At 37.4% G+C, this 13,503-nt stretch overlaps 1 protein-coding gene across 1 annotated transcript in view; it reads left to right on the top strand.

Annotated features, from left to right (window-relative positions):
- RPGRIP1 (RPGR interacting protein 1) overlaps positions 1-13,503 on the top strand; it is a gene marked incomplete at its 5' end in the record, with an annotated part of 60,293 nt that overhangs the window by 15,916 nt on the left and 30,874 nt on the right. The window contains 7 exon segments of the mRNA XM_089906255.1: positions 1,523-1,975; positions 2,137-2,288; positions 2,742-3,084; positions 4,370-4,572; positions 4,574-4,618; positions 4,858-5,061; positions 5,598-5,736. Of these exon segments, the coding sequence (XP_089762381.1) occupies positions 1,523-1,975; positions 2,137-2,288; positions 2,742-3,084; positions 4,370-4,572; positions 4,574-4,618; positions 4,858-5,061; positions 5,598-5,736 (1,539 nt within the window).

The raw sequence follows: 13,503 nt of genomic DNA on the forward strand, positions 1-13,503 counted from the left end.
TTCAGTCACTGTCGACCAGGATCTGGTCTCAGCCTTACATATTGAGAAAATTGGCTTTGTTATTATACCCAGTGGTGAGAGACCTGACCCGTACTAACCACATTCACCAAAGACTGATATTTACACCCAAATGTTCATTTGTTATTTTATGATAGTGGCTCTTTCATTGCTGCCTTGAGAATATGCTCATGGCAGCTCGTTCTTGGGGAAGCAGAATCAATAAGAAGGATACTTAGTGAGGCTGGAACTAGAGTAAAGGGAGGTGGGTCATTCAGAAGCATGATTTATGCATGCCAGGGTGCGTCAGTTAAAAGGTCCCTGCCATATAACAAAGGAAATCCTTTGGATTGAAATTCTCATGTCTTTCAGATTCAGGGTGTTTCTCCCAGGACAGTGCAGGATAAATACAATTACCTACCTCTGAAGATTTATTTGCTTTAACTTGTAGTTCTTTCATTACTGGTAAGGCTGAAGAGTTTTTCATATGTTTACCAGTTATTTAAATTATTTCTTTTGAGACTTGCCTGTTCCTGCCCTTTACTATTTCTTAATAGTATATTGTTAATTTGTAGAAGTTCTTTATATGCTAAGATTATTAACCTTGTGACACGTAATGCAAAATTTTGAATATATTTTATTTATGTTAATCTTATCAATTAAGAAACTGTTCACCAGTCTCTGTATTCCACTTATTTTGGGCAGGAAGACATTCTGATGTACCCAAAGTATTTTCTTCTACTACTTTAACTCTTAGAATAGGACCTTCACCATCAACACACTGTGACAACTCAAATACTCCCCGATTTGAAGCAGACTATATATCAGAGTTTCTGGTTGGTTGGACATGGGAGGTAATGCACAGATTTGGTGGACTGTCTTACATATCTTTATTTTGTATCTCATCGCCAATATTTTCAACCTCTTTTCAGTAAGTGCCCTCCCCCACTTTTACTCCATTACTCTTTGACTTAAAGTGGATTTTTTTTTTTTTTGCCTTCTTACAATGAAACCAGATTCTTAACAGAATGAAGATCCTTGTGATTGATCTGACTGGAAAAGAGGAATCATCTTAATGGGGCCCAGTGTAATGTCATAGACACCATGACTGTAACTTGCTATTTTCTCCAAGGCCAATATCCCAAACTTTTGGAAATACTTGCATTTTGTGTTTCTAGTGTTTCTGTAATGGAATTAACAATTAATCCACAAGATCCTGCTGTAATCCAAAACGATGTCATCTCTAGATGAAATTGTGCCTCCAGTGTTTTCCTGAGCTTAGCATTTACTTTCCAGTCACTCATGTTGTGCCTCATCTCTAAAGTAGGCATTGGATTATTTGGCCATCAGAATTCAAAGCACCTGATTGTCATTCTATTGCTTTTCTTTTTGAATCACATCGTTTCTTGAAATAGTCACAACTTGGACTTCACCATGGTTTTTATTCTCTTTCTGTCCACCTTCCTTTACCCTAAGGAAGAATTCCCTACTCTTTAATGGATAAGCAGTTTTCTTTCCCCTCTAGAACAACTCAAAGATGTGGCTTATGGCACCCGACAGTTGTCATTATGTCTGAAACCACTGCCAGACCATGGAGATGAGGATAAAGTGGACATTTCTCCACGGCATCAGAGTGAGAATCTTTTTGAACTGCACATCCACCAGGCCTTCCTGACACCTGCTGCCCTGGCTCAGGCTGGAGACACTCAACCTACCACTTTCTGCACCTATTCTTTCTATGACTTTGAAACCCACTGCACCCCACTAGCTGTGGGGCTGCAGCCCCTCTATGACTTCACTTCTCAGTATGTGGTGGAGACAGATTCCCTCTTCTTGCACTACCTTCAAGGGACGTCAGCCCAGCTTCATCTACACCAGGCTATAGCCAGTGAGCACCGCACCCTTGCAGCTGGCTGGATTTGCTTTGACAGGGTTCTAGAAACCGTGGAGAGAGTCCATGGCTCTGCCACACTTACTGGTAAGTGCTGTCAGCCTCCAACATTTCCCGGGACTAATGTGGAATTTCCCAAAGTGTATAGTTGTCTTCTGGTGGTTTCCCATTTTATTCCTTTGCCTTTATTCTTGATCCTTGCCACACCATCTGTATCCTCCATGCCTTTCATACTTTCTGCTACCCAGGAGCTGGTGGAGAAGTCTTTGGGGTGCTAGAGTACTGGATGAGGCTGCGCTTCCCCGTAAGATCCAGCCTACAAGCATACAATAAGCGAAAGAAAGCCCAGGCATACCTGTCAGCCAATGTGCTTGGAGCCTGGGAGGCCCAGGAGGATGAGGTGAGAAAAAGGATGTGCCCATGCATCTCAAAGGAGACTCAGCCAAGCAGCTCATGAGAACAGCTTAGTATTGCACTCAATAAGTACTTGTTGAATGTGAATGAAAGAGAAAAACTGTCACACCACAACTAGTCCAGATACTTCCCTTGGTCAAGCTTGAGTTTGAAATGAAATCATGCCCTTGGAGCTAGCTACCTCTCCCTGCTGCCAACAAAATGCCTTCTCTGTTCCAATCTCTAAGATGAGGCCTGAGTGCCAGCATCTCCCTCAGATAATTATCTGCCAGAGTCAATTTGCAGGCAGGTGAAAGTCATTGATTAGGCTTCTCTGTGACCCAGTCAGGATTCAGCAGTTCTTTAGGTCATAGCTCTTCCTCATTAAGGGTGCTGGGCTTCACCTGCACGACTCTCTCAGCCTGCCCTTTTCCTCAATCCAAGACCAACATCTTTTCAGCCCAGATCGGAGACCAGGAAGCATCAGAATGAGCTGCGGGTAGAAGTCATCCGATGCTGCGGCCTCCAGAGTCGATGGCTGGGAGCCCAACCCAGTCCATATGCCATGTATCGCTTCTTTACCTTTTCTGACCACGACACCACCGTCATTCCAGCCAGTAACAATCCCTACTTCAGAGACGAGGCTCGATTCCCAGTGCTTGTGACTTCTGACCTGGATCAGTATCTGAGGCAGGAGGCCCTGTCTGTGTACGTTTTTGATGATGAAGACTCAGAGCCTGGCTCGTACCTTGGCCGCGTCCAAGTGCCCTTGCTTCCTCTTGCACAAAACAAATCCATTAAAGGTAGGAGTTCAAGGTTATTACCTCTTTATGCTCTCTGCCCAGTGTTGTCTCTTTTATTACTTGCTTGGAACAGTTTCTCTTAAAACCTGCTGAAAAGATTTGAGAATATTGTCAAGAGTGAGAGAGTAGAAGACTTATAAGCCTCACTAATCATATAGAAACATTGGCTTCTTTTCAGCAACAGAAGCAAGATTCCCAAGGAGGTAGACCCACCAATCTGAAGCCCATACCTCTGTGTCTGAACCAACATTTTCCATCTCTATAGTGCTTCCCAGTATTTGTCTTTACTTAAGGCCTATTATTTCCTAGCACATGACTAGATATCAGATTATAAGCTATGTCCTTAACATTGCCCCGTAATTCTCTTGCCCCTTTTAAACATTAGACCCAAATTAGTCTTCCATGCCACATATGACAAATTTCTTGGATTTTTTTCCCCCCATATGGAGCTGAACTCCATACTACCTTATCATATGTTCATAACCAGAGTTGTAAGGTACACCAAAGAAGGGTCATCTCCCTGGTTGCAGTCCTGGGAGGGTGAGGCAGCAATGTCCGTGCTCTCATTAGGAAGTGTGAATGGGTGTAGCCAGTATCAACCATGTTTAACAAGCTTTTGGATGTTCCAGGAAGTGTGTGAGGCCTCCCTCCTCCCAATACCACAAGTGCTAAAAAAAAAAAAAAAACAAACAAAAGAAAGAAAGAAAGAAAGAAAAAGAAAAAGGCTGACACTTCTGCTCACAACTCGTCCTTTGCCAAAGAGAGGCAATGTGAGCCGTCTGTTAAATTAATCAGTGTTACAAATCAGAAGTCTGACATTTGGAAAAAGCCATTTTGCTTAAGTTTTCTTTGTTTTTGTTATTTTAAAAATACGGACCACTTGGGTGTAGATAATGGTTTTCTTAGTATGCCTAAGGCATAGCAACCATTTGGTAATAGTAATAAGAATGTGCTCTTGTTTATTGGCTGGGTGACTGACGACAAGCAAGCTATACCTCTCTGTATATCTTTTGACTATCCCTTCCTGAACCTGGAGATGCCCATTTTCCCCTATAAATATTCTAAGTGAATATTGGAAGTAAATATTGTGAGTGAATATAAATATTCACTGATATTTTATGTTACTTCTGAATGTATTGTCATCATGATTACTTGGTGGATGTGAATTAATTACAAACAAAATATGGTGAAATTCAAACTGGGGAGGTAATAGATAAGGTGCTGTTAAACTCTCACTTGCCTATTTCATGTGATTGGATCTTATTAATGTCTGTGTGTCTCTCAGGTGATTTTAACCTCACGGACCCTGGGGGGAAACCCAATGGATTTGTTCAGGTGCAACTGGATTGGAAGTCTTGCTATCTACCCCCGGAGAGTTTCCTAAAACCAGAAGCTCCGAGTGAGGAGAAGGACACCAAGGACAGTTTAGATACCTCAATTGAAGAGGAAGAAGCTTCCTTTCCTCCCCAGGTAGCAGATCTCCACCAATCCTGTGGAGCAAATTTGATTTGAGGAAGACAGTATTAAAATTGGGGTAAAAGAAATTCCTTCTGTGAATGTCATGTGTTCTGCAAATTTAATCTGCATCATTCATAATGCCATGAGGCTATGGATGGAGCAAAATCCTGGGTTTTATTGTGGGGAGGGAAGAGACGGCATCTCTCAGCTTTACGGCAGGAGAGAAATGAAGTCTGATGCTAGCTCATAAATCCCTTTCTTGAGTATCAAGGCTGTTAAACTATCACCTTGTAAGGCTCTGATCCTTCTCTTTAGGACCAGATGGTATCTATTGAGATTCCCATTGAAGCTGGCCAGTATCAAGCTAAGCGAAAACCTCCTCAGGTGGGAGAAAGAAAGGAAAGGGAACACCAGGTTCCAGGTTACTCAAGAAGAAAACATGGCAAAAGAACAGGCATTCAAGGAAAGAACAGAATGGAGTATCTTAGTCCTAACATCTTAAGTGGAAATACACTACAGGTAAGGCCTTAGAAACCCCCGAAGAACTAAAATATGGGTTGTGGTGTCCCCAAATATATTATTCTCAGAGGTAGAAGCAGAAGTAGGCACACAAGCGATATTCATGGCTTTTTGTGGCGAGCATGTGTTTCCACAAACGTAAATAGGTTAATAAACCTCTGGACTGTTCATTTCAATGTAATTTAATTCAACAGATTGTGGACTCTATAATTTATGCTTAGAACTTTAGGACAACAGTCCTAACCAGGCTACTTCAACTGTAATCAAAATAAAGAACAGGTATTTATTGAACACATACTATGTACTTGATACTGCCTTTTCTTCATAGGAAACTGGATTAAAGTTACTATGTAGCCTAAAATACATATACACACATATATATGAGATTATAAATATATATTATATGACTATAATTATATATAATTCATTATTATTTATATTGTATCAATTACATCAATTATATATTATGCAATATTAATTATATTAAGTTATTATAATTACACAATATACTTATATATAGTTATTTGAATCTGAAGCAGGTGAACTACACTGAATGGAAATTCTCAGGGCTTAAGATCTCCACAGACGATGGTTTAAAAAATCAGCAAAAGGAAGAGGAAATGACATCATCCCATTCAGCACAGATACTAAAGGAAGCCCTACATCCTGTGAATGGTATTGTCTTTTTAAAACCTGATTTTCCTATGTAATCACTGGATTATTTTATCAAGCTGGTTATATACTTTCTTCTTTCATCTTTCATTGCTAAACTTTTCATGAAAAATTAGTACTGGAGATCCTAGGCTCGGTTTGATGTTACAAGTGTGCTGGTTAGGCCAACCAAGCTGTAATTCTGAAAGAAAGTAGCTGTCTATGTATTTAAAGCTAGCTAGCTAGCCACTTTAGCTAGCAAGCATAAAATGTTAATTCACTTCAGGGTCTCGTGACTTACGGTTACAAAGAAATAAGAGGAAGAGGGTGATTGGCTCAGTTGTGATATGAATCCAAATTTCTTTTAAAATAAGGCAAAGCTTTTGGGTTACAATGAAAAGAAGGTTATGATTTCAGGTTATAATAATGGCAAACTAGGTAATTCAGACCAACTTTCCCATTGATAACAACTGAAAAGCTAAAGTTAATATATTTCTTAAAAGCGTTAAAGTGCCAATAATTAGGGAGGGAGGAATCACCTAGCCGAGATCGGAGAGATGATTGGAGCTCAGAGAGGTCAGCTGGAATTACTTCAGCCTGGGGACATTGCTGGTCTGGAGGAAGCAGTGGAGAGACAGAACCATGCTTTCGGTGGTCTTTTGGGGTGGAGAAATGGGAATACAGTCTGAATCTCGTTCTGCCCAGCATAGGCAGGTGTCTGCCCAGAGCAGAATTTCCCACTCTGGTCTGGCACCCTGATGGCAGCACTGTTCTGAGCCTCTTATCCTCTGAGAGGCAGAACTGTGCTTTGAGCACTTTCAGGCTAGAGAGACAAGAGCTGACCTGAAGCCCACTAGGACTCCAGACATTGGAGTTATCAGCCACAACCTGCATTAACAACTGTGTTTACTACCTTCATGAAGATAAAAGCTGAACTTTAAAATTTTAGCAAGGAACTGGGGCTTTGAAATTGATACTATACGTTTTAAAAAACATTTTGTTTTAAAATAATTTCAAATTATGTAAGAGCTACACGAATAAGACAAAAAATTTCACATAAAACCTTCATTCAAATTCATCAACTTTTAATACTTTTCCACGTTTTGATTTATCATTTTTTTCCTGAAGCAGTTGAGAATAATTTGCAAATATCATTCCCCCTTACTGCTGTATATATCAGTTAGGAAAACGATATTATATAACGACAGTACAACTATCAAGTTTGCAAACGTAACATGGATAGGTTATTACCCAATGTCCAGTCCATTTTTCAGATTTTGTCAATTGTCTCAGTAATGTTCATTATAGCAGGCTTGCCTCACCCCCCTTATCTAATCTGGGATCATACATTGCATTCAGTCATGTCCCCTTAGTTTCCTTTAATCTGGAACAGTTCCTTATCTTTTCTTTGTTTTTCATGATATTGACATTTTTGAAGAGTATAGATGAGCTGTTCTGTAGAGAGTGCCTCAGTTTGGATTTGTTTGATGCTTGTTTGTTGTTAGATTCAGGTTATGAATTTTTTACAGGAATACCACAGAAGTGATATTGTATCCTTTTTCACTGCATCACATTAGGAGGTACATGATGTCAGTTTGTGCCATTATTGGTGATGTTAACTTTGATCACTTGGCTAAGAAAGCATCTGCCACATTTTCCATCAAAAAGTTATCATTTTTCCCTTTGTAATTATTAAGTAATCTATGAGGAAATATATTGAGTCCATATAAATATCTTATTCTTCCTCAGATTTCACCTAATAATTTTGGCATCCATTTATGTTTATGTGTGGATTTTTTTGCCTGAATCAATTACAAAATGTTTGCAAAATACATTGCAAACTTGAAAATGAATCAATAGAAATGATAGAACTGCTAAATACAGAAATTTATGAGGGAAATAGATGGGTTAAAAGCAGATTAGACACAACTAAAATGAGAAAAATGGAAAATATCCAGAATAAAGCACAGAGAGATGGCAAGATGGAAAATGCTAAAGAGGAGAAAAGAGAGAAAATGAGGAGGTCTAAGCTACACTTAATTAAATCTAGTAGAAGATAAAGAAGGGGGGACTCAGGCAATATTGAAAGTGATAATGACTTAGAGTTTTCCAGAACTAAATAAAAGGTATTAATATTCAATGAAATGAAACTCAAGCAAGATAAGTAAAAATGAATCAAAATCTAGATATATCAGAGTAAAATTGCAGAAAATAAAATCAAAGTGAAAATACCAAAAGTATCCATTTAAAAGAAAGACAGTCATGGGTGCATCAGTACGATGGACAATGACATACCAAGAGTGACAACGGTAGTCAGAAACCAGTGGCAAGATAATTTCAGTGTGCTAAAAGAAAATAACTAAGTACCAATCAAGAATTCTCTACACAACAAAAAGATCCTTCAGAATTAAAACACAATAGACCTTTAAAGACAAATCAAAATGGAGAGTTTGCTCCAAAGCTACATTTTAAAGAAAACTTACAGTTTTTTCTTTAGGCTGAAGGAAAATTATCCCAGAAGGAAACACAAAGATGCAGCTAGGAATGAAAAGCAAAGAATATAGGTTAATTTTAAATGACTGTGTAAAGCAAAAATATTAGCTTGTGGGTTTAAAATATATTCATAATTTAAATAAATAATCTAATGGTTTCATTGGTGACCTCCAAAAAGATATGTTCATATCCTAAACCTAAGAACCTGTAAATGTTACTTATTTGAAAAAAGCCTTTGCAGGTGTAATTAAAGGTCTTGAGATGCGATTATCTTGGATTATCTGAGTAGACTCTAAATCCAATGAAAGTGTTCTTATTAGAGACACAGGCAGATGAGGAGGAAGCAACATGACCATATAGTCAGAGATTGGAGTGATGTGGCCACAAGCCGAGGAATGCCTGAAGCTCCCAGAAGCTGGAAAAGACAAGGAAAAAGAAAAAAGACAGATTGTCTTCTGGAGCCTTTGGAGTGAGCACGGATTTGATTGTGGATGCCTAGCTTCCAGACCTGTGAGAGAATGAATTTCTGGTTGTTTTTTTCTTTTTTTAATGAAAGCTTTTACCTTTAATTCTTTTCAAATACTTAAGGTACAGACATTCCATCCATAACAAGGTTAAGTGACTTGTACATGTACATGTTTTATGTAAGACAGAAGCACAACCAAGGCTAACATCTGACCCAGTAACTAACATCACTGAGAGAGCTCATATGAAGTTCACCAAAACCTTGAAGACCTATTACTTTTTTGTAGAATGAATGACCCTACAGAAAAAAGAGATATAAAGGATAAAATGAGGTGGTCCTATATTCAATAAAATGTAGGAGAAGACAAAAAAGGGGACAGAGGCAATATTTAAAGTGATATATATATAATTCATATCTTCATTCAAAAAATGAAGTCATGAAAAGGAGGTCTGTTTTTTCTGGGACCTCAACTGTCACTCTCAATAGTCAGTTGTGGGTTGCTTTCTTCGTTTTGTTTTGACAGATTCTGGATTTGAACATCAGATTCATCTATCTTTAATTTGAGTGTCCAGATCGGGGCAATTTTTATAGGTTTACAACATAGTGACTCACAATAGTAAAAGGTTATACTCAATTTAGTTATTATAAAATATGACTATGTTCCCTGTGATGTAAAATATGTTCTTGTAGCTTATTTATTTTATACACAGTAGTTGGTACCTCTGAACCCTCTACCTCTACCTTGCCCCTCCCCACTTCCCACTCCCAACTGGTAACCACTAGCTTGTTCTATATATCTGCAAGTCTGTTTCTTTTCTGTTATATTCACTAGTTTGTTTTATTTTTTAGATTCCACATATGTGATATCATATAGTATGTCTTTTTCTAACTTATTTAACTTAGCATAATACCCTCCAAGTCCACCCATGTTGTTACAAATGGCAAAATTTCATTCTTTTTTATGGCTGAGTCATATTCCATTGTATATATATCTTCTTTATCCATTCATCTGTTGATGGACACTTTCTTCCATATCTTGGCAGTTGTAAATAATGCTGCTATGAATATTGGGGTGCGTGTATCTTTAGAATTAGTGTTTTATGGTGGGTTTTTTTTGGATATATATGCAGGAGTGGAATAGTTGAGTCATATGGTAGTCCTATTTTTAGTCTTTTAAGAAACCTCCATACTGTTTTCCACATTGGCTGCACCAGTTTACATTCCCACTGACAACGTGCGAGGGTTCCCATTTCTCCACATCCTCGCCAACATTTATGATTTGTGTTCTTTTTGATGATAACCCTTCTGACAGGCTTGAGGTGATATCTCATGTTTTTTAAAATTGAAGTATAGTTGGTTTACAATACTGTGTTAATTTCAGGTGTATAGCAAAGTGAGTCACTTATATACATACTTTTTCAGACTATTTTCCATTATAGGTTATTACAAGATATTGTATATAGTTCCCTGTGCTATATAGTAAATCCTTGTTGCTTATCTATTTGATGTATAGTATATAGTTTGTATCTGTTAATCCCATACTCCTAATTTCCCTCCCCTATTGCCTTTTATCTTTGGTAAACTTAACTTTGTTTTCTATGTCTGTGAGTTGTTTCTCTTTTGTATATAGATTCATTTGTATTATTTTTTAGATTCCACGTATAAGTGATATCATATATTATTTGTCTTTCTCTGTCAGACTTATTTCACTTAATATGATATTCTCTAGGTCCATCCATGTTGCTGCAAATGGCAATATTTCATTTCTTTCTGTGGCTGAGCAATATTCCATTGTGTGTGTGTATAAATGACACATTTTCTTTATCCATTCATCAGTTGACGGGTACTTGGGTTGTTTCCATGTCTTGGCTATAGGAAATAGTGCTGCTATGAACATTGGGGTGCATGTCTTTTAAAATTAGAGTTTACATCTTTTCAGGATATATGCCCAGGAGTGAGATTGCTGCATCATATAGTAGCTCTATTTTCAGTTTCTTAAGGAACTTCGTACTGTTCTCCACAGTGGTTTTACCAATTTACATTCCCACTAATAGTGTTGGACGGTTCCATTTTCACCACAACCTCTCCAGCATTTATTATTAGTAGAATTTTTAATGATAGCCATTCTGACCACTGTGAGGTGATACCTCAGTGTGGTTTTGATTTGCATTTCTCTAATAATTAGTGATGTTGAGCATCTTTTCATGTGCCTGTTGGCCATCTGTATGTCTTCTTTGGAGAAATGTCTACTTAGGTCTTTTGCCCATTTAAAAAAAATGTTTATTTATTTATTTATTTTGGCTGCGCTGGGTCTTAGTTGTGGCACGCAGGATCTCTAGTTGTGGCATGCGGACTTCTTAGTGTGGCATGCAGACTCTTAGTTGAGGCATACATGTGGGATCTAGTTCACTGACCAGGGATCAAACCCGGTCTAACCCTGGTCGGGGAACCAGGGATTGACTGGGTTCCGCTTGCATTGGGAGCACAGAGTCTCACCCACTGGACCACCAGGGAGGTCCCTTCTGCCCATTTTTTGATTGTGTTGTTTGGTTTTTTGATATTGAATTCTATGAGCTGTTTCTGTATTTTGGATATTAATTCCGTATCCATCACATCATTTTGTAAATATTTTCTCCCATTCAGTAGGTTGTCTTTTTGATTGTTGTCTTTTGATTGTTTCCTTTGCTATGCAAAATCTTTTAAGTTTGATTAGATCTCATTTGTATCTTTTTGCTTATATTTCTTTTGCCTTGGGAGACTGATCTAAAAAAAGTATTGCTTTGATTTATGTCAGAGGATGTTTTACCTAAGTTCTCTTCTAGGAGTTTTATAGTGTCATGTCTTAAATGTAGGTCTTTAAACCATTTTGAGTTTATTTTTGTGTATGATATGAGGGAGTGTTCTAATTTCATTGATATATGCGTAGCTGTCCAGCTTTCCCAACACCACTTGTTGAAGAGACTGTCTTTTCTCCATTGTATATTCTTGCCTCCTTTGTCATAGATTAATTGAATGTAGTTGTGTGGGTTTATTTTTGAGCTCTCTATTATGTTCCATTGGTCTATATGTCTGTTTCTGTGCCAGTACCACACTGTTTTGATTACTGTAGTTTTGTAGTATTGTCTGAAGTGTGGAAGGGTTCTGCCTCCAGCTTTGTTCTTTTTCCAGAGGATTGCTTTGGCAATTCTCAGTATTTTGAGGTTCTATATAAATTTTAGGATTATTTGTTCTAGTTCTGTCAAAAATGTCATGGGTATATTGGTAAGGATTACATTAAATCTGTAGATTGCTTTGGGTAGTATGGCCATTTCAACAATATTAATTCTTCCAATCCAAGATCATGGAATATCTTTCCATTTCTTGAATCATCTTCAGTATCCTTTACTAGTGTTTTATAGTTTTCAGCATATAGATATTTAACCTCCTTGGTTAAGTTTATTCCTAGGTATTTTATTTTTTTAACATGATTTTAAACAGGATTTTTTTTTTTTTACTTTCTCTTTCTGATATCTCATTGTTAGTGTAAAGAAATGCTACAGATTTCTGTATATTAATCTTATATCCTGCTACCTTGCTGAATTCATTTATTAGCTCTAATAGTTTTTGTGTGGAGACCTTAGGGTTCTCTGTATAGAGTATTATGTCATCTGCAAATAGTGACAGTTTTACGTTGTCCCTTCTAAATTGGATACCTTTTATTTCTTTTTCTTGTCTAATTGCTGTGGCTAGGACTTCTATTACTATGTTGAATAGAAGTGGTGAGAGTGGGCATCCTTGTCTTGTTCTGAACTTAGCAGGAAGGCTTTCAGCTTTTCACTGTTGAATATTATGTTGGCTATGGGTTTGTCATAAATGGCTTTTATTATGTTGAGATATGGTCCCTCCATATCCACTTTGGTGAGAGTTTTTACCATGAATGAATATTGAATTTTATCAAATGCTTTTTCTTCACCTATCAAGATAATCATGTGGTTTTTGTCTTTATTTTTGTTAATGTGGTGTATCACATTGGTTGATTTGTGTATTTTGAACCGTCCTTGTGGCCCTGGGATGAATCCAACTTGACCATGATGTATGATCCTTTTAATGTGTTGTTGGATTCTGTTTGCTAGTATTTTGTTGAGGATTTTTGCATCTATATTCATCAAAGATATTGGCCTGTAATTTTCCTTTTTTGTAGTGTCTTTGTCTGGTTTTGGCATCAGGGTGATGGTGGCTTCTTAGAAAGAAGTTGGGAGTGTTCCCTCCTCTTCAATTATTTGGATAGTTTGAGAAGGATAGGTGTAAGTTCTTTTTATGTTTGGTAGAATTCCCCAGTGACGCCATCCAGTCCTGGACTTTTGTTTGCAGCGAGTTTTAAAAATTATTATTACAGATTCTATTTCACTTCTACTGTTCAGTCTGTTCAAGTTATCTGTTTGTTCTTGACTCAGTTTTGTCAGGCTGTATGTTTCTAGAAACTTGTCCTTTTCTTCTAGGTGTCCAGTTTGTTGGCATATAACTGTTCATAGTCGTCTCTTATGATTTTTTGTACTTCTGCAGTATCAGTTGTTATTTCTCCTTATTCATTTCTCATTTTGTTTATTTGGGTCCTCTCCTTTTTCTTCTTGGTGAGGCTGGCTAGAGGTTTCTTGATTTTATCTATCTTTAAAAAAAACAGTTCTTGGTTTTACTGATTTTTTTCTATTGGTTTTTAAATTTCTATTTTACTTGTTTTCTCTCTGATCTTTATTATTTCCTTCCCTCTACTGACTTTGGCTTTTGTTTTTTCTTTTTATTCTAATTCTTTTAGGTGGCAGGTTAGGTTGTTTATTTGAAATGTTTCTTATCCT

The sequence above is a fragment of the Delphinapterus leucas genome, chromosome 2, assembly GCF_059928025.1.
Source record: "Delphinapterus leucas isolate spDelLeu-1000000601 "Yukka" chromosome 2, BTC_Dleu_Yukka2, whole genome shotgun sequence".
NCBI lineage: Eukaryota > Metazoa > Chordata > Mammalia > Artiodactyla > Monodontidae > Delphinapterus > Delphinapterus leucas.